This window comes from Capsaspora owczarzaki (genome assembly GCF_000151315.2).
Source record: "Capsaspora owczarzaki ATCC 30864 unplaced genomic scaffold supercont2.8, whole genome shotgun sequence".
NCBI lineage: Eukaryota > Filasterea > Ministeriida > Capsasporidae > Capsaspora > Capsaspora owczarzaki.
Window position 1 is genome coordinate 884,845 of NW_011887299.1, and position 18,942 is coordinate 903,786.

Consider the following 18,942-nt stretch of genomic DNA (forward strand, 5'->3'; position numbering starts at 1 on the left):
ATTGGCACAATCAAACAATCGCAGGCACCCTTGGCCTCCCACCACTTCTTTTTACAAAAACTTGGGCGAGTTGAGCATCATGGCGTACAAAAGGCCGGAAAGGAGGCCAGCGCAGGGAAGGGTGATAATCCACGAGAAGAAGCACCAAGCCAAAAGCTTCCAGTTGATAGCACGAACGTCGCCATTGCAGAGGCCGACAGCGGCAGTGGCGCCAGTGATGCAGTGAGTAGTCGAGACGGGCAGACCAAGCTTGCTGGCAGTCAGAACAGTGAAAGTGGCGCCGAGCTCCATCGAGAAGCCGCGGCTGGGGGTGTGGTCGGTCATCTTGTTACCAAGCGTGCTCATAATCTTGTAGCCGTAGGTGACCAGACCAATGTTGATGGCAATGCCACCAACAGCGAGCAGCCAGACGTCGACGGGTGTCTTGTCGCCGGCAATAGCGGCGTGTTCCCAAATGTAGTAGATGGAGGCGATCGGACCAATGGCGTTGGCAACGTCGTTGCTACCGTGGGCGATGGACGCGGCAATGCAAGTCAGCAGCTGGCAGAATTGGAAGGTGCGCTCGGCGCGGCTGGAGAACTTGGTGGAGCGGGCGTGCAGCTCGGCAGTGACATCGCCAGCCTGCGAGTTGACAACATCGACATTCCATCCGTAGGCCAGGCGGCCCCAGACTTTGCGAATGCCATTGCGAATGACAGATGATGGGGATGATTTGCCAACGGCAATCTCGGCATTCGAGCTTGCCTCGGAGCCAGTCGCATCGTCATCGACGTTCTTTACGAGAATGTCGTCCGTGGACGAAGAGTCACCAAGCTTGGGGGCACTGTTGGTTTCGCGCAGCTCCATGTCGGACGATTTGGTGGCGGCAAGCTCGAGCTCCTTGAGGACGCGAGCATCCTCGGCCTGTCGTGTGCGAATCTCTTCCTCCTCCTTGGCAGCCTGCTCCTCCTCGGAGAGCATTTGGGAGCGACCGTAGAAGCAGCACAGCACATCCTTGTAGAGCGGGCGCGAATTGGTGCCTTCAATGCGTTGACGAATGATCGGAACGACCACAAAGTAGGCCAGCAGGCCGCAGCCCACGGCAAAGCCAAACACGGCGCCGAGGATGGTTCCGAGCGGGTTCTTGTCCAACTTGAGTGCGGGAGAGCCCTTGTAGACAATGAAGAAGGCGTTAACGCCGATGGTGACAAAGGCAAGGATCGGGACAACCTTGAGCGAGCGCGAGTAGGCGTGCGGCGAGCGGAGCACTGCAAACTTGATGCTCAGGTAGATGAGGCTGGCAATAATACCGGCAATAATGGGCGAAAGGAACCACGAGGTAATAATCTTGCCGACGCCATCGTACGTCCAGTCAACCGCATCCGTGCCAAAGGCAGCAATACCAGTGCCGATGATGGCACCAACAATGCTGTGAGTCGTCGAGACGGGAGCGCCAAAGCGGGTGGCAGTCAGAATGAACGTGGCCGAGCCGACCAGCGCGCACATCATAGCGAGCATCAGGGTTTCGGGTTGGGCTGCGAAGAGGTGGGTCTTTAGGATGCCATTTCGGATGGTTTCAGCAGTGTTGGAGCCTGTGCGTGATGACAAGGAGGGCAGGTCAGAGTGAGACGAAATCGATTTTTGTGAACCATTCTTCACCGACAAACGGTCGCATCAGCAAGACTTACCGAGAAGAACAGCGCCACCAAACTCGGTAAAGATGGCAACCATGCAAGCGCGGCGCAGAGTGAGGGTTCGGGAAGCGACGGAGGTGGCAAACTGCCAAAAGCAACAAAAAAATGACAAAGTTAGAAAGTTAGTGTGAGGCACACACACATGCTGATCACACAAAAGCGACTTACCGAGTTTGCGACATCGTTGGCGCCAATCTGAATCACACAAAATGGGAGAAGGAACGATGATTGAGCAACATTTTCCAAAAACAGAGAGCCCACAAGTCATGTGGTTTTTTGAATCCAACATGCGAATGAAAAAGACAACAAAAGCAACAACGACAACAACGTACACCATAGGCGTCGAGGAGGGCCAGGAAGAAGCCCAGGCCGAGAATCCAAGTGTAATCGTGCGGATCCATGATGTTGGTTTGAGGTTGAGTGGTTCTTTCGAGGTAGAGGCGTTCTGTAAAAAAAAAAAAACCGCGGAAAAAGGGGGTCGTCGGGTGTCGAAAAGTCAGTCTTCTGAGTCAAGTTCGGTGACCCCCTTTTGTTCCCCTTTGGTTCCCTCTTGGTCGTCCTCGCTTACGCTTGTGCTTTGCGGCGTTGGTTGGAAATGACCGAAATGCAACAACTAGAAAGAAAAAGTGGACTGGCTGATTCCATGTGGTTTGGCAGGGGTGGCTTTTATAGCGAACGTGAAAGTAGAAAACAAAAACGAAAAAAAGAAAAAATAAAGAAAAAAATCCATCCAACCAAAATGCTGGCAATGCAAACGTGGCTTTTGCAGCCAAACCAATGATTCTTCAGAGATTGCCCTTGAGGACCGGTTACCCCTTTAAAACCCGAGGAACCAACAACACAAATTGGCTGGTCAAATTGGAAAAGAAGGCAAAAAAGGAACCGCGGTTACCAGTCACGGTGGCAAAAGACTCAAATCCGGGGGTCCACAGCGCCCGGCAAAAAACGTCAAGTTTGGGTTGATGGGTTGAATCAATGTTCATCCTCTTTCTGCTGGGTTACGATGCAGTGCGAAAACCTTAAATCGAAAAAACAGGAGCTTTGTGAAGCGAATCGACGAGGCTGAAGCGCGCGTGCAAAAGCATTCTCACGAGTGTGAAAAAATCCAACCCTTTCGCGTTCGCTTTCGCTGTTTGTTTTTTCCCCCAAAGCAGTCGAATGTGTTGTCACTTCATGCATGCACGACATTTCCACTCCCATTCGTCCTTTTCAGTCTTCTCACCTCGATTCGTCGACATAACATTTCTCCATTTGTTCACAAACCTTCAAAAACTGACTCAAGCGTCGGAAGCTGCTTATCCAGCACCAATGGTTTTCTTTTTGTGATTTAAAAAAATTTCTACTGTGTACTCAAAAGTAGCAAAAGGTGATTTTTTGTTGTACCACAAATCGTGCGATCGAGATGACAAGGGACAAGGTCCTTAAGGAACAAACTTGCGATGCTCTCGCACACAATCAAGCGAACAATACACGTACGACAGACGCGTGAACGGTGGCAAACCCGCAATCACAAAGTTGCAGAAGGAGCAGCGGGTTGGGGGCGGGGTTGCAGGTGTCGGTGCCGACACGTTGCCGCTCGAGGTCGAAGGTGGCTGTTTCAAACGTGCTTCGGCCGCTTTGAGCCGCTGGAGACGCGCTTCGTCGGCGGAGGGCTGGGCAACGGGGATGGTCGGGGGCCGCGGTGGCTGTGTGCGCGAGGCATTGGCGGACGAGGTTGTTGTCGCTGGCCGTTGAGGTGGATTGGCCGCTGATGGAGGTTGATGGGTTGCAGTGCGAGACCCGCCAGTGCTACCTCCGCGCGCCACCACCGACGCACCTCGCCCAGCACCCGGGCCGCGAGCACTCGAAGGGGTGTGCGGGCGACCCGACTCGCGTGGTACGGGTCTGCCAGACGGCGGCGTTGACCGCGGCGGCTGCTGGGCATGGTTGGCACCGGCGGCTGGCGTGAACATGGCAGCAAAGCGTTCGCGCGCAGCCTCCCGCATTGCGACATGCAAGGCTTCGTCGTCCGCGTCCACCGCATCCGCAGCACTAGGTTTTGGTGCAGCAGCACTGCCTTTGGGCGGTGCTGGCGTGTCATCGTCAGAACTGTCGTCATCATTGTCCTCTTGGTCACCCGAGGCAGCGGCAGCAGTTGAAGAGCCTTGCTTTCTTTTGGCCTTGCGGCGCTGGCGCTTGGCGCGCTCGCGCTCGAGGCGTTTACGCTCCTGCTCTTGCTCCAACTCTTCGGTAAGTGCAGTGGGAATGGACGACGCAGCATAGTCCCACGAGTGGGGATTGGCGCCTCGGTAACGGCGGAAGGCATCCCGCACGGGCTTGCTCGAGGCGACAATGTAAGGGGTCCGTCCCAGCACGTCTTTTCGCGTCGGATCGGCGCCTTCCACAAGCAGCTTGGTCACAGTCTCGGCATGGCCGTTCGCAGATGCGACGTGCAGGGGCGTCCACAAGTGCTCACCATGGACCGAGTGGAGAAACAGGGTCAGGTCGTTGTTGAGCGGCGTGAATTCGGGCTGCGCGTCGTGGAACTCGACCACATCCGGCGTGGCAGCGGGCGTGGACGACGCAGACATGAACTCTCCTTGTTCCTTGACAATGTCAATCAAGGCAGCGATAGTCGAGACATGGCCTTTCTTGCAGGCAATGTAAAACGGATCCTGCTCATCCTCGTCCACCAGGTCCTCGAGACTGTCGACATCATCGTCGACCGATGCTGCGCTTTCGTTGCCGTTGTTGTCGGCATCGCCACTGCTGCTGTAACTGCTCTTGGTGGCATTACCACCAGCATCCGTTGCAAGCGCAGTCTCGAGAGCGGGCTGGGCAAGTTTGGCCACATCGTGCTGAAGAATCATAAAGAACTGCGAATGGAGTCGCTCAGCCTCCTTCAATGTCGGCCGTCGGGTCATGAATGGGACCTTTCGCACACGCGGGTCGTCTCGAGCAATCGGTGCGACGGACTGCTTGCTTGCTCCAGGCTCAAAGAAAATCCTGCGGTTGGCACCAGGCGCGTGCACAATCAAGTAGGCGCATTCGGTCAAAAGCAGAGACCACTCTGCCATCAGTTCACGGATTTCCTGCCGTGGGGTGGATGCATTTTGTTCAAGATGGGGGTTTGGGGGGGTGATGATGAGCCAGTGACTTGCAACTTGAGCGAACTAACTCACACACTCACCTGCTCCAGGGCTGCCTCGTTGTAGCGACGAAGCGAGGCGCCTCCAGACTTGGGGGCATGGCCGCCGCTCCGGCTGTCCATTGTTGATTGGGCTGTACCGCGTTTGGCGCGGATGGTATAGCGATGGAATGTCTTGTGAGCAACAATGGAATTGCCATCAAATACAATGCCTGCGAAATGACCCGAGCTGCAAAAACCCAACAAAAATGAGACATGGCTGGTGTTGTTTGGGTCGAGTGAAAATGCATCAAGCAAGCGTTACCTGCACATCAAGACGCAGGACTTTCGAACAGCGGGGGTGGCAAGCGCCAAAATCGACGCCTCAACTTCCGCTGCAGGGGTGTCAACGAGGTCTCGAAGCGTCATCTGGGCACGAGTGTGTGCGAGGGCGGCACGATACACTGAAAACACCCTGTTGTCGAGGTGCTGAACCGTGAAAAAGACGCGGGGTCCGCCGTGCGTGGCATCCTGGTCGCCTTCTTCGGGGTTGATGGCTTCGTCGTCGTCATGATCGCCGTCCACGGATTGTGTTTTCGCCACGAGGCTCTTGTTCTCGAGAGCAAGCTTTCGCTTTTCTTGCCTGTCATCTTCCGAGTCAGAGTCTGAGCCAGAAATGCTCGATACATCCGAAACGGCTAGCGGCAGCACAAGGCGACGCGTGAGTTTGATTACACCTCCTCAACCCCATGTACATGACTAAAATATTGGCTACAAAACAAAAAGGTAGACTCTTACTCGCGTCGTTGGCCAGCATCGCCTCAAAGGCAGCAATCGTCAGAGCGGGCAGCGATCGGATTTTGCGTTTCGCGTTGAGACGGTGCCAATCTGAGCGAAAGTGCTCTCTCTATATCGCAAGCAACGCAATATCAAGCAAGTCAGTGACCACGAGTTTTGCACACCATTCGCACTTGTGCAACGCCAACAAAGTCGTCAGACTTTTGCTGAGCTGTTATGTAAGCACTGCAAAAATGGTTACCTGAGCATCGAGCGACTCGAGTTCGGCCGAGCATGTCGAGCACGAGTACTGCGCTGCTGGACTCGCATCCGTGCTTGACAAGGTTGAATTCGCTGCTTCATTCAGCGGACTCCGTTGCTGCTGGGCTGGAGTGGAGTCCGCAGCAGCAGCGGGCTTTGCTCGAGCGACGTGTGCGCGATCGACGAGCAGCCCGCCGTCAACGGACTTGGCCAAGCGCACAATGGCAGTGGGTGTCGCAGCAAAAGCAGCAGCAGCTCGTCCTCCTTCAAGAGAGGCGGCAGCAGCAGCAGTGGGTTTGAACAGCCGCTCGATCGGGACGCGGTCAAACACGGTAAACGCACAAAACCGATCCATTGCCCCTGAGCTCTCTTCAACACAAATGGAAACTGTAATGCTGTAATAAAGACTGAGAAAAAGTGATGAAATGAATGTGAATGGATGATGCGTGTGATGCAATGACAACATGCTGCAAGAATGGACGGTCGATACTGCTGCAGTGCACCTTTCGTCGATTCGAGGCTTGACCATGGTGGTGGTCTTGTGTTGCTCTTCTTGAGCTTTTCGTTGTTGTTTGTATCTGCTGAATTGTCTGTATATTCAGCGAACTCTTTCGCTCGTTGCATCGGAGGAACGGGACCTCCGAATCTTCAGATCGATTGGATTTTTGAAGTTTGGCAAGACACGAGTTTGGTTGGCCTGTACGACCGGACAATCGGGCACAACCCGCAATCGCACACCTCTCCACGCCGAGCAAATATGGTTGCTCGTGTAATTTGACCATGAATGGGAGGTTTGTAGGGGTCAGGTGGCGCGTTTCAAGCACCCGGCGTTTCATCCGGATAAAAGTTGCCTCTCTCACACAAGCTCGCTCAACCCACTCCATCATTGCTCCATCGTCGGGTAATGCTCAAGTAAACACTTGGATGGTTTTTGCGAGTTGTGCATTCATTGTATCATTATTGTTTCCGCCAACACGGGTACAAAGGGGAAAATCAAAAACCAGCAACTAAAAAAACCCAAATTCAGTTGAAATCGTCGACAAAATTTGAGATTTCCATTTTCATCGACTTTCTTCAGCAATAGCAACACGAACTGCTCGTACTACTCTGTGATGCAGAGAGCGACGTCCACGCGACACCCCAGAGCAAGAATGGGGACGAAGGAACAATGTTCACGAAGCAGCGATTGGCGAGGATCTGAGAGAGGAAAGTCGGGCACGCCGGTGTTTCGCGCGCTGCAGATGCGAACGATGTAATTTCGTGCTGAAATCGCGCTGACACCGTGAGTGAATCCTTCCTTGCCGCATGTCGATATCGGACGGGATCAAACGCAGTCCTCTTGTTCCATTCTCAGACAAACTCCGACGCCACCCCTTCGGACCATCTTCCCCCCCCCGCTCACCTCTCCCTCTCATGACGCTGGCGACTGTGCGTATTGCACTCTTTGCCTGCCTTGTTCTACTCCCGTTGGCTGCCTCGGCCCGAGACCCCGACGAGGTGAGTTGCGCAAGCCAATGTGAAAGTCTGTCTGCAATGTGTATCCCTCCGCCTCCGCCCCGCAACGCAAGCCGGCTGCGCAGTGAGCCGCTTGTTGGTCGGCGAGCTGCTTGCCCTTCGTGTGTTGTTTGCCTTTGCGATGGTGGGCGGCGGTCGCGGACACACTGACTTTGAGCCACCTGTGCGACAATTTACAGGATCGTAATGTCACCGAAATCATTCGCGCGCGTGGCTTCATTGGCGACGATCACAAAGTCGTCACGGAGGACGGGTACATCCTGACCATCCAGCGAGTGCGTGCACCAGGCGCCACAGCGTTCAAGGGCGCAGTGCTGCTCCAGCACGGATTTATCGACTCGAGCGCGACCTGGGTCATGACCTCGGAAACCAACGCGACCAAATCGCTGGCGTTCTACCTGGCTCAGAGTGGCTGGGACGTGTGGCTGGGCAATTCGTAAGACCGGTTTCTGCTTTGTTTTGATGGGTTGCTTATCAGAGCGAGTGCTGCTGTCATTGCGAAAACACACCCCTCCGCGACCAAAGAAGAAACCCCAGCGTGATGTTCCAAAAAACGAAAACCTCAGTGTGATGATGCTCATTTTTTTGGTGCTTTTGTGCCATGCTGTTGAAATCGAATGGCGACAGGCGAGGCAACATCTATAGCCGTGCGCACACAACTCTGTCGCCATCGGACGATGCGTTCTGGGATTTCACGTTCGACGAATTCGCTGCGTATGACGTCCCTGCCAAGATGGAGTACATTCTCCGGGTGAGCGGGTTTAGCTCCTTGTCCTACATTGGACACAGCGAGGGCTGTGGCCAAGCGCTCGCCGCCTTCTCGTCCAACAAGACTGTTGCGGCCAAGATTGACACGTTTGTTGCCCTGGCCCCTGCCGCATTCCTGTACAACACTGCCACCAATCTTTCTCGCGCTTTCGAGCTGTTTGTGAGCGATAACGACATTTACAAGGTGCTCGGTCGCAAGTCCTTCCTCGAGTTTAACAGCACGGACGATCTGACCACAGTTTGCAACGTGATTCCGGCCGGTGAGTTGACAGATTGCGATGTGCTCGTGTTTTTGGTGCTTGATGACTCAATCGCTTGCTGATGATGCGCCCCCCCCCCCTTGACGCTGATTCGCCGCTACACTCGACAGTCTGCGAGGACGTGGTGTGCGCTGCGGCAGGCTGTCTGAACACGTCCTCGGTCGACCCGAAGCGCCTGCCAGTCATTCTTGCGCATTACCCTGCAGGCACCAGCGTCAAGGATATGATTCATCTGCAGCAAGGAACCAAGAAGAATGTGTTTGCCAAGTTCAACTACGGCATCGTTGAGAACGAAAAGCGTTACAACAGCACACAACCGCCGTCGTGGGATGTTGAGCACTGGACCGTTCCACCGCTCGCCGTCTTTTACGGCTCGCAGGACAAGGCCGCTGATCCCCTGGATGTGCAGCATTTGCTATCGCTTCTTCCCCCAAGTGCTCTTGTCTACGTTGAAGAAGTCCCTAGCTTTGGCCACGGTGACTTTGTGTGGTCCATGTACGCGGCCGACCTCATCTACGCCAAGGTGCTGTCGCTGCTGAATGCTGGCCTCTAGAGTGGTGCCACAAAACCTTCTCTTTGCGCAAGGATGCGACACGCGAAGGGCCCTTGGCCGTTGCAAGCCGTGCTTTTTTTGTTGAGAATACAGTAGTTTGTCGTTGCTGTTGCTTTGTTGTTGTTTACGATTGTCGATCATCGGTGGCATCGTCCAATCAGGCTTGCAGAGCTCGTGTGCTTGTCGATTTCTCTCAGGAACCGACCCTGGCTGACTTTGCTGCGAAGGAGAAAGCGAGCGAGCGAGTGAGTGGGCAACATCTTGTAACCCCAACTTGGACCTGCACGGATCATCCCGTTGTTCACGCTCCACTGAAGATCATTACAGCATCACAGATCTGGCTTGAACGTGCTGGTTTGGACCGGGAGCAACGCGCTTTCTGTCTGTCGCGCGACATGACTTTGCGCTGCTTTTGTTCCGGTTAACAAATGCTCCGCGGCGAGCGAAATGGAATGTGGTAGTAGCTCGTTGTGAGAAGCCCCAACTCGTGCCAGCACGGTACCATCCCGATGCTCACGCTCCACTGAAGATCAACACCGAATCACAGTGAAACTACGCGCCCTCCAAATCGCATCCTGGTGACATAAAATGCCACGCATTCACCAATCAGACCGCTCCTGAATGTTTGAGCTTTTTGTTTCTTTTCTTTTGTTGAAGTTTGCTTTGGCCTTGTGGCATTCACATTCACAGGCTTTCTTTCTGCCTCGAGCCATCTCAACCTGTCTCACTTGGCAATCAGAAATCCGGCAGCAGCACCATGCGACCAAGTCTGATCGAGTTTTTTTTATCAGAACGTGCTGTTTTCGTTTTTGTTAATTTATGTTTTTTTTTTTCGCTTGTGGTTGGAAAGAGAAATGCTCCGCTTGTGGGCATCGCACATTGCATGCTGCAGCCACTTGTCGCACTCGCTTCTGGCCTTTTCCTCGCCTGCGACCCCGCTCCACAAGTCTGTTCTCTTGCCCTCTTGCTCCATTCTCGTCGGTACTGCAGCGATGGTGCGCCTCGACTTGCGCTACATACACAAGCAGGCGCATAATACGCAACTTCCTGTTTTGTCCACCAGCCAGTCTTCTTTTTGCTGCAACTTTTGTCCACCGGCGTCGGTTTCTCCGCATGATCCGACCATCCTTCCGAATGAGTGAGCTGATTCGCTAGCACTAGAGCCAGAGTACCCAACAGCGGGACCAGAAGCGGAGGAGCACTGATTTGGCCGAGAGATGCCGAGAACAACAATTCACACTTTGCACTTTGCACTTTGCCACAGCGTGCCGCACCTCCCAAATCAACCAAAATGCGCAGCATCGTTCCTCCCCACACCTCGTTCCCTCTCCATTCCAATCCAATGCTGTAGCACTGGCCAAAGGAAGGGTTAATCTCAACAGAACAAACGAGAAAACAAAACAAAACAAAAAACAAAAAAAGAAGAAAACCCCTCGGTCGAAAAAAAAAAACAAAAAAGTACCCGCACCCAGATTCTTTTGGTCAGCCGACATGTGCACCGCGTCTGGAAGTGGGAGGGGAGCGGGGGATGAAGGAATCGAGCGTATAAAATCACTACAGAATTAACAGTGAGGAAACAGACGAGGGCTTCTTTCGAACAGGGAGAGGCGGGGTGTGAAACAAACCGAAAGACCTCGGCCGCAACAAAATGGGCCTGCTGACGCTTTTTGTTCGCGCCTTCTCGCTCTTCTCTCTCTCTCTTTTTCTCTCGCTCTCTCTTCCTCTCACTATCTCGCAGTATGGACCGTCCTGAATTTTGAGTGAACGGGGATCGAGATGGATCAAGCGCTCACTCACAAATGAAAATCCGCAACCGCAGAGATTTCAAGCCTGACCTGGTTTTGCGTTGCGGTTGCGGCCGTCTTGGTCATCCACGGCGGCGTGTCGGTCTCCGCTCAGTCGGCGTGCGGAACGTCTGGCATCTGCAGCTGCCAGACGAGCAATACGATTGTCGACTGCAATGGAAAAGGCTTGTCATCCATATCGACCATGACCTTTCCGAATGGCATGATCAAACTGTACGGTTGGTTCGAGTGTCCATCTTGAGTGGTTCTTGTCGCTGTTGGTTTTTGAAGGCCTTTTCAAGCCATTAGAAACGTGCATCAAACTAACAGATTATTATTTTCCTCCCCCCGCCTCCGTTGGTTTTGTTCGGAACAACAGAGTTTTGAGAAACAACGCGTTTTCCGTCATTCCAACCTTCACCTTCTACATGATGCAACTCAAGGAACTGTAAGCCAATGCAACTCGCCGGAATGTTCTCGCAGCTCAAATACCGGGGCCAGGCTCAGCTCACTTCCAACAACTTTGGGGTTGATCCTCAGAGATCTTTCAATCAACCAGCTGACGTCCATCTCCAGTTCGGCTTTTGGAATGCTGAATTCGCTGACCAGTCTGTAAATGCAACGCAAATCCTCCATTGTTGTGGCCACCCCACGCTTGTCTGACATGATCGTTTGGTGCGCTTGGGGCAGAACTCTGTCCAGCAACTACATCTCTACAATCGCCTCCGATGCATTCTCAAACCTCGTCATGCTCCAAAATCTGTGAGTGGCTTGCTTTGCGAAATGGTTGGCACTGTTTTGGTTTGCAGCAGTCTTGCATTCTCACCGACTATCGATTTGATCAAATGCCCAGAGACTTGCAGACCAACCGGATCCCTGGGTTTACAGTCCCACTCTTCTCGGGCCTTTACGCACTAAAAAGCTTGTACGTTGCCTTCTTCAGAGCTTTGCAAGCCGAATTAGAGCCCGCGCTCACACGAAATTTGATTGCAGAAATTTGATGAATAACAAACTGACCAGCATCCCCACCGATGCCTTCACAAGTATTGGAACCTTGACGTCTTTGTAAGTCAATACATGGGCGCACGAGTGAGGGAAACGTGCCACTACGCTGGACCTTACTTTGGTTTTGTTACGGTCCAATTGTCAGGAACATGGGAACCAATCTGCTCACGACTCTCCCGCCTGGATCGTTCTATGGTCTTACCACGCTTACCGTTCAATCACTGGCCAGCAACTCGTTTGGAGGAATTGTGCCTCCGAGCACTTACGGCAGCGCTACGGCCCCCACTGGTAAAGGAAGCGACTTGTGAATGGATGGTCGAATTACATTGCCTTGTCTAACGCTTGATCGCTTGCAGCGTGCCACTACACTTGCAGAACATGCTTTGGAGCAGGCTCCGCTGGCTGCTGCAGCGCGAACTGCCTGAGGTGCTCAAGCGGCTCTCTGTGCACGCAATGCGAAAATGGCTACCTGATGGTCGGAAACGCTTGCTTTGACGCAAATGTCATCTCGGCCTCGATCTCCAGCGTGTCTGCTGCATCTGTAGCGTCCGTTGAATCGGTGGCTAGCGTTTTCCGTGCCTCAACTGCATCCGTTGAATCCGTTGCTTCAGTCGAATCGGCTGCCTCTGTCTTCCGTGCCTCCACTGCATCCGTTGAATCAGCCGCCTCTGTCGCTTCTGTCGAGTCTGTTGCTTCTGTCTTCCGCGCGTCCACAGCTTCTGCTGAATCAGCCGCATCGGTCGCTTCTGTCGAGTCTGTTGCTTCTGTCTTCCGCGCGTCCACAGCTTCTGCTGAATCTGCCGCCTCCGTCGCTTCTGTCGAGTCGGCTGCTTCTGTCTTCCGTGCTTCCACTGCATCCGTTGAATCTGCTGCATCGGTCGCTTCTGTCGAGTCAGCTGCTTCTGTCTTCCGTGCCTCCACAGCTTCTGCTGAATCTGCTGCCTCCGTCGCTTCTGTCGAATCTGCTGCTTCTGTCTTCCGCGCGTCCACTGCATCCGTTGAATCAGCCGCATCGGTCGCTTCTGTCGAGTCAGCTGCTTCTGTCTTCCGCGCTTCAACCGCATCGGCTGAATCGGCCGCGTCTGTTGCCTCGATGGACTCTGTTGCATCTGCGTTCAGTGCTTCCACCGCATCGCTTGCGTCCATGGCTTCAGTCGAGTCTGTTGCTTCTGTTGCATCCGCCGAGTCAGTGATTTCAGTGTTCCGCGCCTCCACAGCCTCAGCAGAATCTGTCGCCTCAATTGAATCCGCGCTGTCCGTCGCTTCCGTCGAGTCAGTCGTAGCATCACTCAGTGCCTCAGTTGCCTCCGTTGAATCAGCAGCTTCCGTTGCCTCGGTCGAGTCCATCCTTTCCGCTGACTCGGCCGCTTCCGTTGCCTCCATTGCGTCGCTCGAATCAGCTGCGTCAGTTGCCAGTGTGTCCGCAGAGTCTGTAACGAGTGCTTCCTCAGCATCCGCCGCGAGTGTATCCGCGGCGTCTGCGCGATCTGTTGCATCTGCTTCCAGCGCCTCGGCAAACCGCGGCTCCGCTTCGGTCACGGGCGGTCATCATGCTCGGGCTGGAAGTGGTGGCACATCTTCTGCTGTCATTGCAGCAATTTGTGTGACCATCGGGCTGCTGATTTTGATTGCATTGGTGCTTCTGCTCGTGGTTCGCGGCCGTCGAGCAGCCGCACAACGAAAGTTCATCTACTCTACGACGGCGCCTGCACCCATCATGAGTAATCCCCTGTATAATACCCTCCACACGCATTCCAGCTATGCGGAAATCGACGCAAACACCTATCAGGACGTCTCGTCGGCGTTCAAGCTGCAGTATGATGAACTTCGTCCTGCAGAGTCAACCTACGCAACTGCCGGAGCGCCAGTGTACCTGTCTCTGAACGACGGGTCGCAGCCAGTTTACACCGACACTGCCGCTGCAGGACGCTCAACGGCCAACCAAGCAGCGACAGCGCCCGTTGCCAAGACGCCCTATGCTACAATTGTTTCTTTGAACGACGTGTCTGACAAGTCCAACCAAGATCAGAGCGCCATCTACGACACTGCTGACCAACCCATCTATGCTGATACTGAGGTGGCTGCGACTGCAGGTGATGGGAAGCACCAAAGTCCTGGAGAATCATCTGGCCAAACCACGTATGTGGCCATTGCGAACTGCGATTGAGAACGCTACTAGTTTCATGTGTCGTTTTTCATTGCTCATGTTTCTGGTGCCTGTATCCGCGCGTGAGCATGCGAGTGTGCACCTTGGTGTGTTTTCGAACTCCTTTGGAAGGAAAATCCAGTTGTTGTCCGTGTTCCATTAATACATGTGCTTCTGAGCGAATGTTGCTGAGCTGTTTATAGTATTTGCACTGAGCAAGATGAATCCTCAGTCCTCTCGACAACAGACAAACCCACGCCCGAGAGGACTTTCAAGCTTCAATGCAATAGCTTCACCTCAATGCAATAACTGAACGATCCTTGGCATTTTTGTCGGAAGTTCATTGATGAATGGTAATAAATCCTTTTCTTTGAATTGGCATCTGAATATGGTTTCTCAGTCACTAAACGTTGTCCACTCACTCAACTTCCCACCTCTTTCTACTTGCCTCCGCGCACTGCCACCGCGCTTCTTTTTGCCTGCGCTCGCCTATGCTTTTGCGCTTTTGCCTCGCTGCTTGTCGTCCTGCTGGCCGCGCACTCGCCTTGCCCCACTCTGTACCCCTTTCCAGATTCAGCCAGCGCTCAGTCCACCAACTTGCATTCGCCACTGCTGCTGCTTCTCGCTCGCCGTTCTGCGCCTTGTCTGCAGCGTTCACCTCACATCCATCGTCATCATCATCAATACGATCATCACCACTTTCAACCCTCGCACAAATGTCCAACCCGACCGATCTCGTTGAGAAGGCCAAGAAGGCCGCCGCGTTCGCAGCTGTCGACGAATACGTCAAGGTACGGTAACGTTACCCCCCCCCCACACTCTGCTCTCCGATGCCAGCTCTTCTTGCTTGACCATCGCCATCAACATCACTATCAGTGCAGTATGTGTGATGTGTATGGGAGACATGGAGTGAGAGTGCGATTCCTGCATCCTCAAAGTCTCCAACTATCCTTGCCCGACGACTCACTTGTCCTGCGTTCTCGTTGTTCCTTCTGGTGATTCTTTTTTGTTTTGCCTCCCCTCCCTTTTTTTCCAAACACCTTCACCTGGCATAGGATGGCATGACTATCGGCGTCGGCAGTGGCTCGACCATCGTCTATGCCGTCGAGCGCATTGGTAACATGTGTTGCGATTATCGCTGTGGCCATTTCACACTGCCATCCTTGTTTCGTCTCAGTCAATGTGTACTCACTCACTCACTCACTCAATCGCTCACTCAATCACTCACTCAATCACTCGCTCGTTGTATTGCATGACGGCTCTCTTCGATATTCATGGCTCGACTGGTGATAAAATGCAATAGTCGAGCGCGTCAAGGCTGAAAACCTGAAGCTCGTCTGCATCCCGACCTCCTTCCAAGCCCGCCAGCTGATTGTCGAGGGCGGACTTGTGCTCAGCGATCTGTCGCGTCACTCTGCAATCGACGTTGCCATCGATGGCGCTGATGAAGCCGATGTGAGTTTGTTGGGTTTTGCAAACGTTGTGTTGATCCTGAAGGTTGTGTGCCGAAAATATTGACCACGCTTGCAACCAACCCCTGTCTTGACAGGCTCAATTGAACTGCATCAAGGGCGGTGGCGCTTGCATGCTGCAAGAAAAGATTGTCGCCTACAATGCCAAGCGCTTTGTTGTCGTGGCCGATTTCCGCAAAAAGTCAGAGACCCTCGGTCAACAGGTAATGGAAGCCCCACCCGCACCCCTCCCCCCTCCAGCCATTGATGTGGTGTAGCCCTTGATGTGTCTCGTAGACTTGATGTCACACCGCCTGACACCAACCATCTTCGTTGTCTGAATTTTGTTCTGGTCGACGGTTGTTTCTTCTTTCAGTGGAAGGCTGGCGTTCCGATTGAAGTTATTCCGCTGGCCTATGTGCCAGTGCTCCGCAAGCTCGAGTCTTTCGGTGGCAAGCCTGTGCTGCGCATGGCCAAGGCAAAGGCTGGCCCTGTTGTGACGGACAATGGCAACTTTGTCGTGGACTGCGATTTCGGCCTGATCCAAGATCCCGCGGCGCTGGACAAGCGCATTGCCAGCATTCCCGGCGTTGTCGAGACCGGCTTGTTTGTCAACATGGCCGAGAAGGCCTTCTTTGGCATGCAAGACGGCACTGTCGAGACTCGCACCAAGAACTAATCCAGGTGTTTTTTTTTTTTGGTTTCTTGCTGTTGTTGCCGTCGTGTCTGTGTTTTTGTCCCCGTGTAAGATCCACCCATTGAATGCCCCTTCCAATCATCCAAGTCTCTTCTCTGTGATGCAACGAATGGATGTCTTTTCATTTGAGTTTTTGGCTGTCGTGAGCTGTTGTTGATGTCATGGCTGTTTTATTCTCATGTAAAAATCCCACCCACCAAGCAAGTCTTTTTTGTTGTTGTTGATGTCATGCCTGCTTCGTTTCACCTCATCCAACAACCACCCATTGAACACCAAACGCAAACTCCCAATGGTTCAGCCTGCCATTCCCCATTTTTTTTTTTTTTTTTTTTGTATTTTCAGTATGGCTTCCACTACTGCTGCTTCCACTGCTGCTGCTGCTGCTGCTGCTGCGCCTGCTGCCGCCGATCCCGCCGTCGCCAAGCTCAACACCCTCATCAAGGACCAAGGCGAAGTTGTCCGCAAGCTCAAGGCCGACAAGAAGGACAAGGCCGAGGTGAGCCATCATCCATCCCCGGTCCATCTTTTTTTTTTTTTTTTTTTTTTTTTTTTTTTTTTCCATGTGCTGCTGCTTTGTTTGCCGCTGATGTCATTCACCATCACCCCGATTTTGCATCGTCGTCTTGCCCTTGTATTCTAATGCATTGCGCCTTTGTGACATTTGACTTTGTGTGCCAGATTGACGCCGCTGTTGCCGTCTTGTTGCGGTACAAGGCTGAGCTCAAAGAGCTCCAGGACGAGCACAGCAAGGGCTTTGTCCTCAAGGCACCCAAGGTGACATTCATCATCATCATCATGATTATTATTGATTTGTTCTGGGACATGCATTGATGTGCAGTCGCAGGGGGGCGGATTCGTGATGCGACGAATCCATCCACTCTTGCGATTGCTCCAACCCCCCTTGCATTGCTGTTGACACATTGACGCCAAACTCAACCCCATTCCGTGCATATGTGGCATCGTTACAGGGCACCCAAGACTTTGACCCCACCCAGATGGCCATCCGTGAACGTGTGTTTGGCACCATCATTAGCGTGTTCAAGAAGCACGGCGCCGTGACGATTGACACCCCCGCTTTTGAGCTGAAGGTTTGTGAGATTTGCTTGCAAAGGGAACAGGCTGTGTGTGTGCGTGTGTATGACATTGTCAGGTGTAGATCGCAGCCAGTGACTGACGGTCGCATTTCTTTGGTTTTCCCCGTTCTCCGTAGGACACCCTCCTCGGCAAGTACGGCGAGGACTCCAAGCTCATCTACGATCTCGCCGATCAAGGAGGCGAGCTGTGCTCCCTGCGCTACGATCTCACGGTGCCGTTCGCACGCTACGTCGCCATGAACAAGATTCGCCAAATCAAGCGTTACCACATTGCCCGCGTTTACCGACGAGACAACCCGCAGATGAACCGTGGTCGTTTCCGCGAGTTTTACCAATGCGTACGTTTTTGTGTTTCGTTCGGTGGTTCCTGTTTGAGCGTTGGCTGATTTTTTTTTTTTTTTTTTTTTTTTTTTTGCGTTGGCAGGATTTTGACATTGCCGGCGAGTACGACGCAATGATTCCCGATGCCGAGTGCGTTGCCGTCGTGTACGACGTTCTGTCTGCTCTCCAACTCAACAACTTTGTGATCAAGGTGAGTGGCGCCGAAAGACGCAAATGCACTCGTTACAGTAGCTCTTCCGAACGCTCACGCCAGACTGTCGATTCTAATCACAGATTAACCACCGCAAGATTCTCGATGGCATTTTCGCACTCTGTGGCGTACCAGCGGAAAGCTTCCGTGCGATTTGCTCTGCCGTCGACAAGTTGGACAAAGTACGTGCTAACGAACATTTTGGAATGGCGATTTTGCAAGCGTTGTCAACTCATGCCGCCATTCCTGTGTTGTCTCTCGTTGTCTTGACTTTTGCAACAGGCTCCGTGGGAGGAGGTTCGCCAGGAAATGGTCGGGGAGAAGGGCCTCGATCCTAAAGTCGCCGACAAGATTGGCGAGTTTGTGCTGCTAAAAGGTGTGTAGTGCTCGGTCAGGGTTGAGCAACGGGAGCCTCAGAGTATCTCATTACAAAAACCCAACGCTCTGACTTTACAGGCGGCCAGGACCTCATCAAGAAGCTGCTGGAAGAGAGCGAGTTGAGCAAGAACGAAATGGCCAAGGAGGGTCTCAAGCTTTTGACCACGCTCTTTGAGTACTTGGAAATCTACAACGTGCTCGACCGCGTGTCCTTTGACCTGTCGCTTGCCCGTGGTCTGGACTACTACACTGGCGTCATTTACGAGGCTGTTCTTGAGGGCGCCCAGGTTGGCTCGGTTGCTGGCGGTGGCCGCTACGACGACCTTGTTGGCATGTTCGCGGGCAAGGGCAGCGTACCGTGCGTTGGTGTCTCGCTCGGCATTGAGCGTCTCTTTGCCATCATTTTGGCGCGTGAGACCGGCAACGGCACTGTGAAGGTCAAGACCAGCTCGACGCAGGTGCTCGTTGCCTCGGGCCAAAAGGGCCTGCTGAAGCAGCGCATGGACCTGTTGTCCGAGATGTGGAAGGAAGGCATTGCTGCGGAGATTCTGTACAAGAACAACCCCAAGATTCTCGACCAGTTCCAGTACTGCGAGGACCACATGATTCCCCTGTGCTTGACGATTGGCGAGGACGAAATCAAGGCTGGCCAAGTCACTCTTCGTGTTGTCGCCACCCGCCAGGAAACCAAGGTTGCGCGTGCCAACCTTGCCGAGGAGGTGCGACGAGCCTTGCGCGAGTTGCCTGCTGCGGCTGCAGCTGCTCCCACTTCTGCCGCAGCTGCTCCTGAGCGTGCTTAGGATGCTTTATCTTGTGCTCTACTGTCTGTGATTCGCCAATGGTTTTTGTTTGATTGCGAGTTTGCAGTTGTGCATTTTGTTTTTTCGAATCACAACGGACGAAAGCCATTCCCCCCCCCCCTTTGTTTTCGGTTCCTGCTAG

General features: G+C 53.4%; 6 protein-coding genes across 6 annotated transcripts; 4 read left to right on the forward strand and 2 right to left on the reverse strand.

The window, feature by feature from the left end:
• Positions 1-51: 51 nt before the first annotated feature.
• On the reverse strand, positions 52-2,283 carry CAOG_05204 (solute carrier family 20; the record flags this gene model as incomplete). The annotated part of the gene is made up of 5 exons (XM_004346839.2): positions 2,242-2,283; positions 2,006-2,118; positions 1,842-1,868; positions 1,668-1,758; positions 52-1,571 (listed from the first exon to the last, which is right to left on the reverse strand). Exons 2-5 carry the CDS (start codon positions 2,072-2,074, stop codon positions 52-54), a joined length of 1,707 nt encoding a protein of 568 aa, XP_004346889.1. The 5' UTR covers positions 2,075-2,118; positions 2,242-2,283.
• A 712-nt stretch (positions 2,284-2,995) lies between these two features.
• CAOG_05205 (hypothetical protein) lies at positions 2,996-6,215 on the reverse strand. Its single transcript, XM_004346840.2, has 5 exons — positions 5,819-6,215; positions 5,578-5,686; positions 5,105-5,477; positions 4,843-5,029; positions 2,996-4,744 (listed from the first exon to the last, which is right to left on the reverse strand). Exons 1-5 carry the CDS (start codon positions 6,170-6,172, stop codon positions 3,095-3,097), a joined length of 2,673 nt encoding a protein of 890 aa, XP_004346890.2. The 5' UTR covers positions 6,173-6,215; the 3' UTR covers positions 2,996-3,094.
• A 943-nt stretch (positions 6,216-7,158) lies between these two features.
• Positions 7,159-9,021, forward strand: CAOG_05206 (hypothetical protein). The gene is made up of 4 exons (XM_004346841.2): positions 7,159-7,314; positions 7,512-7,768; positions 7,960-8,360; positions 8,471-9,021. Exons 1-4 carry the CDS (start codon positions 7,231-7,233, stop codon positions 8,911-8,913), a joined length of 1,185 nt encoding a protein of 394 aa, XP_004346891.1. The 5' UTR covers positions 7,159-7,230; the 3' UTR covers positions 8,914-9,021.
• Positions 9,022-11,237: 2,216 nt separating this feature from the next.
• Positions 11,238-14,031, forward strand: CAOG_05207 (hypothetical protein). Its single transcript, XM_004346842.2, has 6 exons — positions 11,238-11,309; positions 11,388-11,459; positions 11,551-11,622; positions 11,691-11,762; positions 11,848-11,990; positions 12,059-14,031. Exons 1-6 carry the CDS (start codon positions 11,287-11,289, stop codon positions 13,867-13,869), a joined length of 2,193 nt encoding a protein of 730 aa, XP_004346892.2. The 5' UTR covers positions 11,238-11,286; the 3' UTR covers positions 13,870-14,031.
• A 225-nt stretch (positions 14,032-14,256) lies between these two features.
• On the forward strand, positions 14,257-16,076 carry CAOG_05208 (ribose-5-phosphate isomerase). Its single transcript, XM_004346843.2, has 5 exons — positions 14,257-14,639; positions 14,904-14,964; positions 15,152-15,303; positions 15,398-15,523; positions 15,676-16,076. The coding sequence occupies exons 1-5, from the start codon at positions 14,340-14,342 to the stop codon at positions 15,976-15,978; spliced, it is 942 nt and encodes a 313-aa protein (XP_004346893.2). The 5' UTR covers positions 14,257-14,339; the 3' UTR covers positions 15,979-16,076.
• Positions 16,077-16,308: 232 nt separating this feature from the next.
• On the forward strand, positions 16,309-18,919 carry CAOG_05209 (histidyl-tRNA synthetase-PB). Its single transcript, XM_004346844.2, has 8 exons — positions 16,309-16,492; positions 16,675-16,770; positions 16,965-17,084; positions 17,207-17,428; positions 17,515-17,622; positions 17,706-17,804; positions 17,905-17,998; positions 18,079-18,919. Exons 1-8 carry the CDS (start codon positions 16,340-16,342, stop codon positions 18,798-18,800), a joined length of 1,614 nt encoding a protein of 537 aa, XP_004346894.1. The 5' UTR covers positions 16,309-16,339; the 3' UTR covers positions 18,801-18,919.
• The last annotated feature ends 23 nt before the right edge of the window (positions 18,920-18,942 follow it).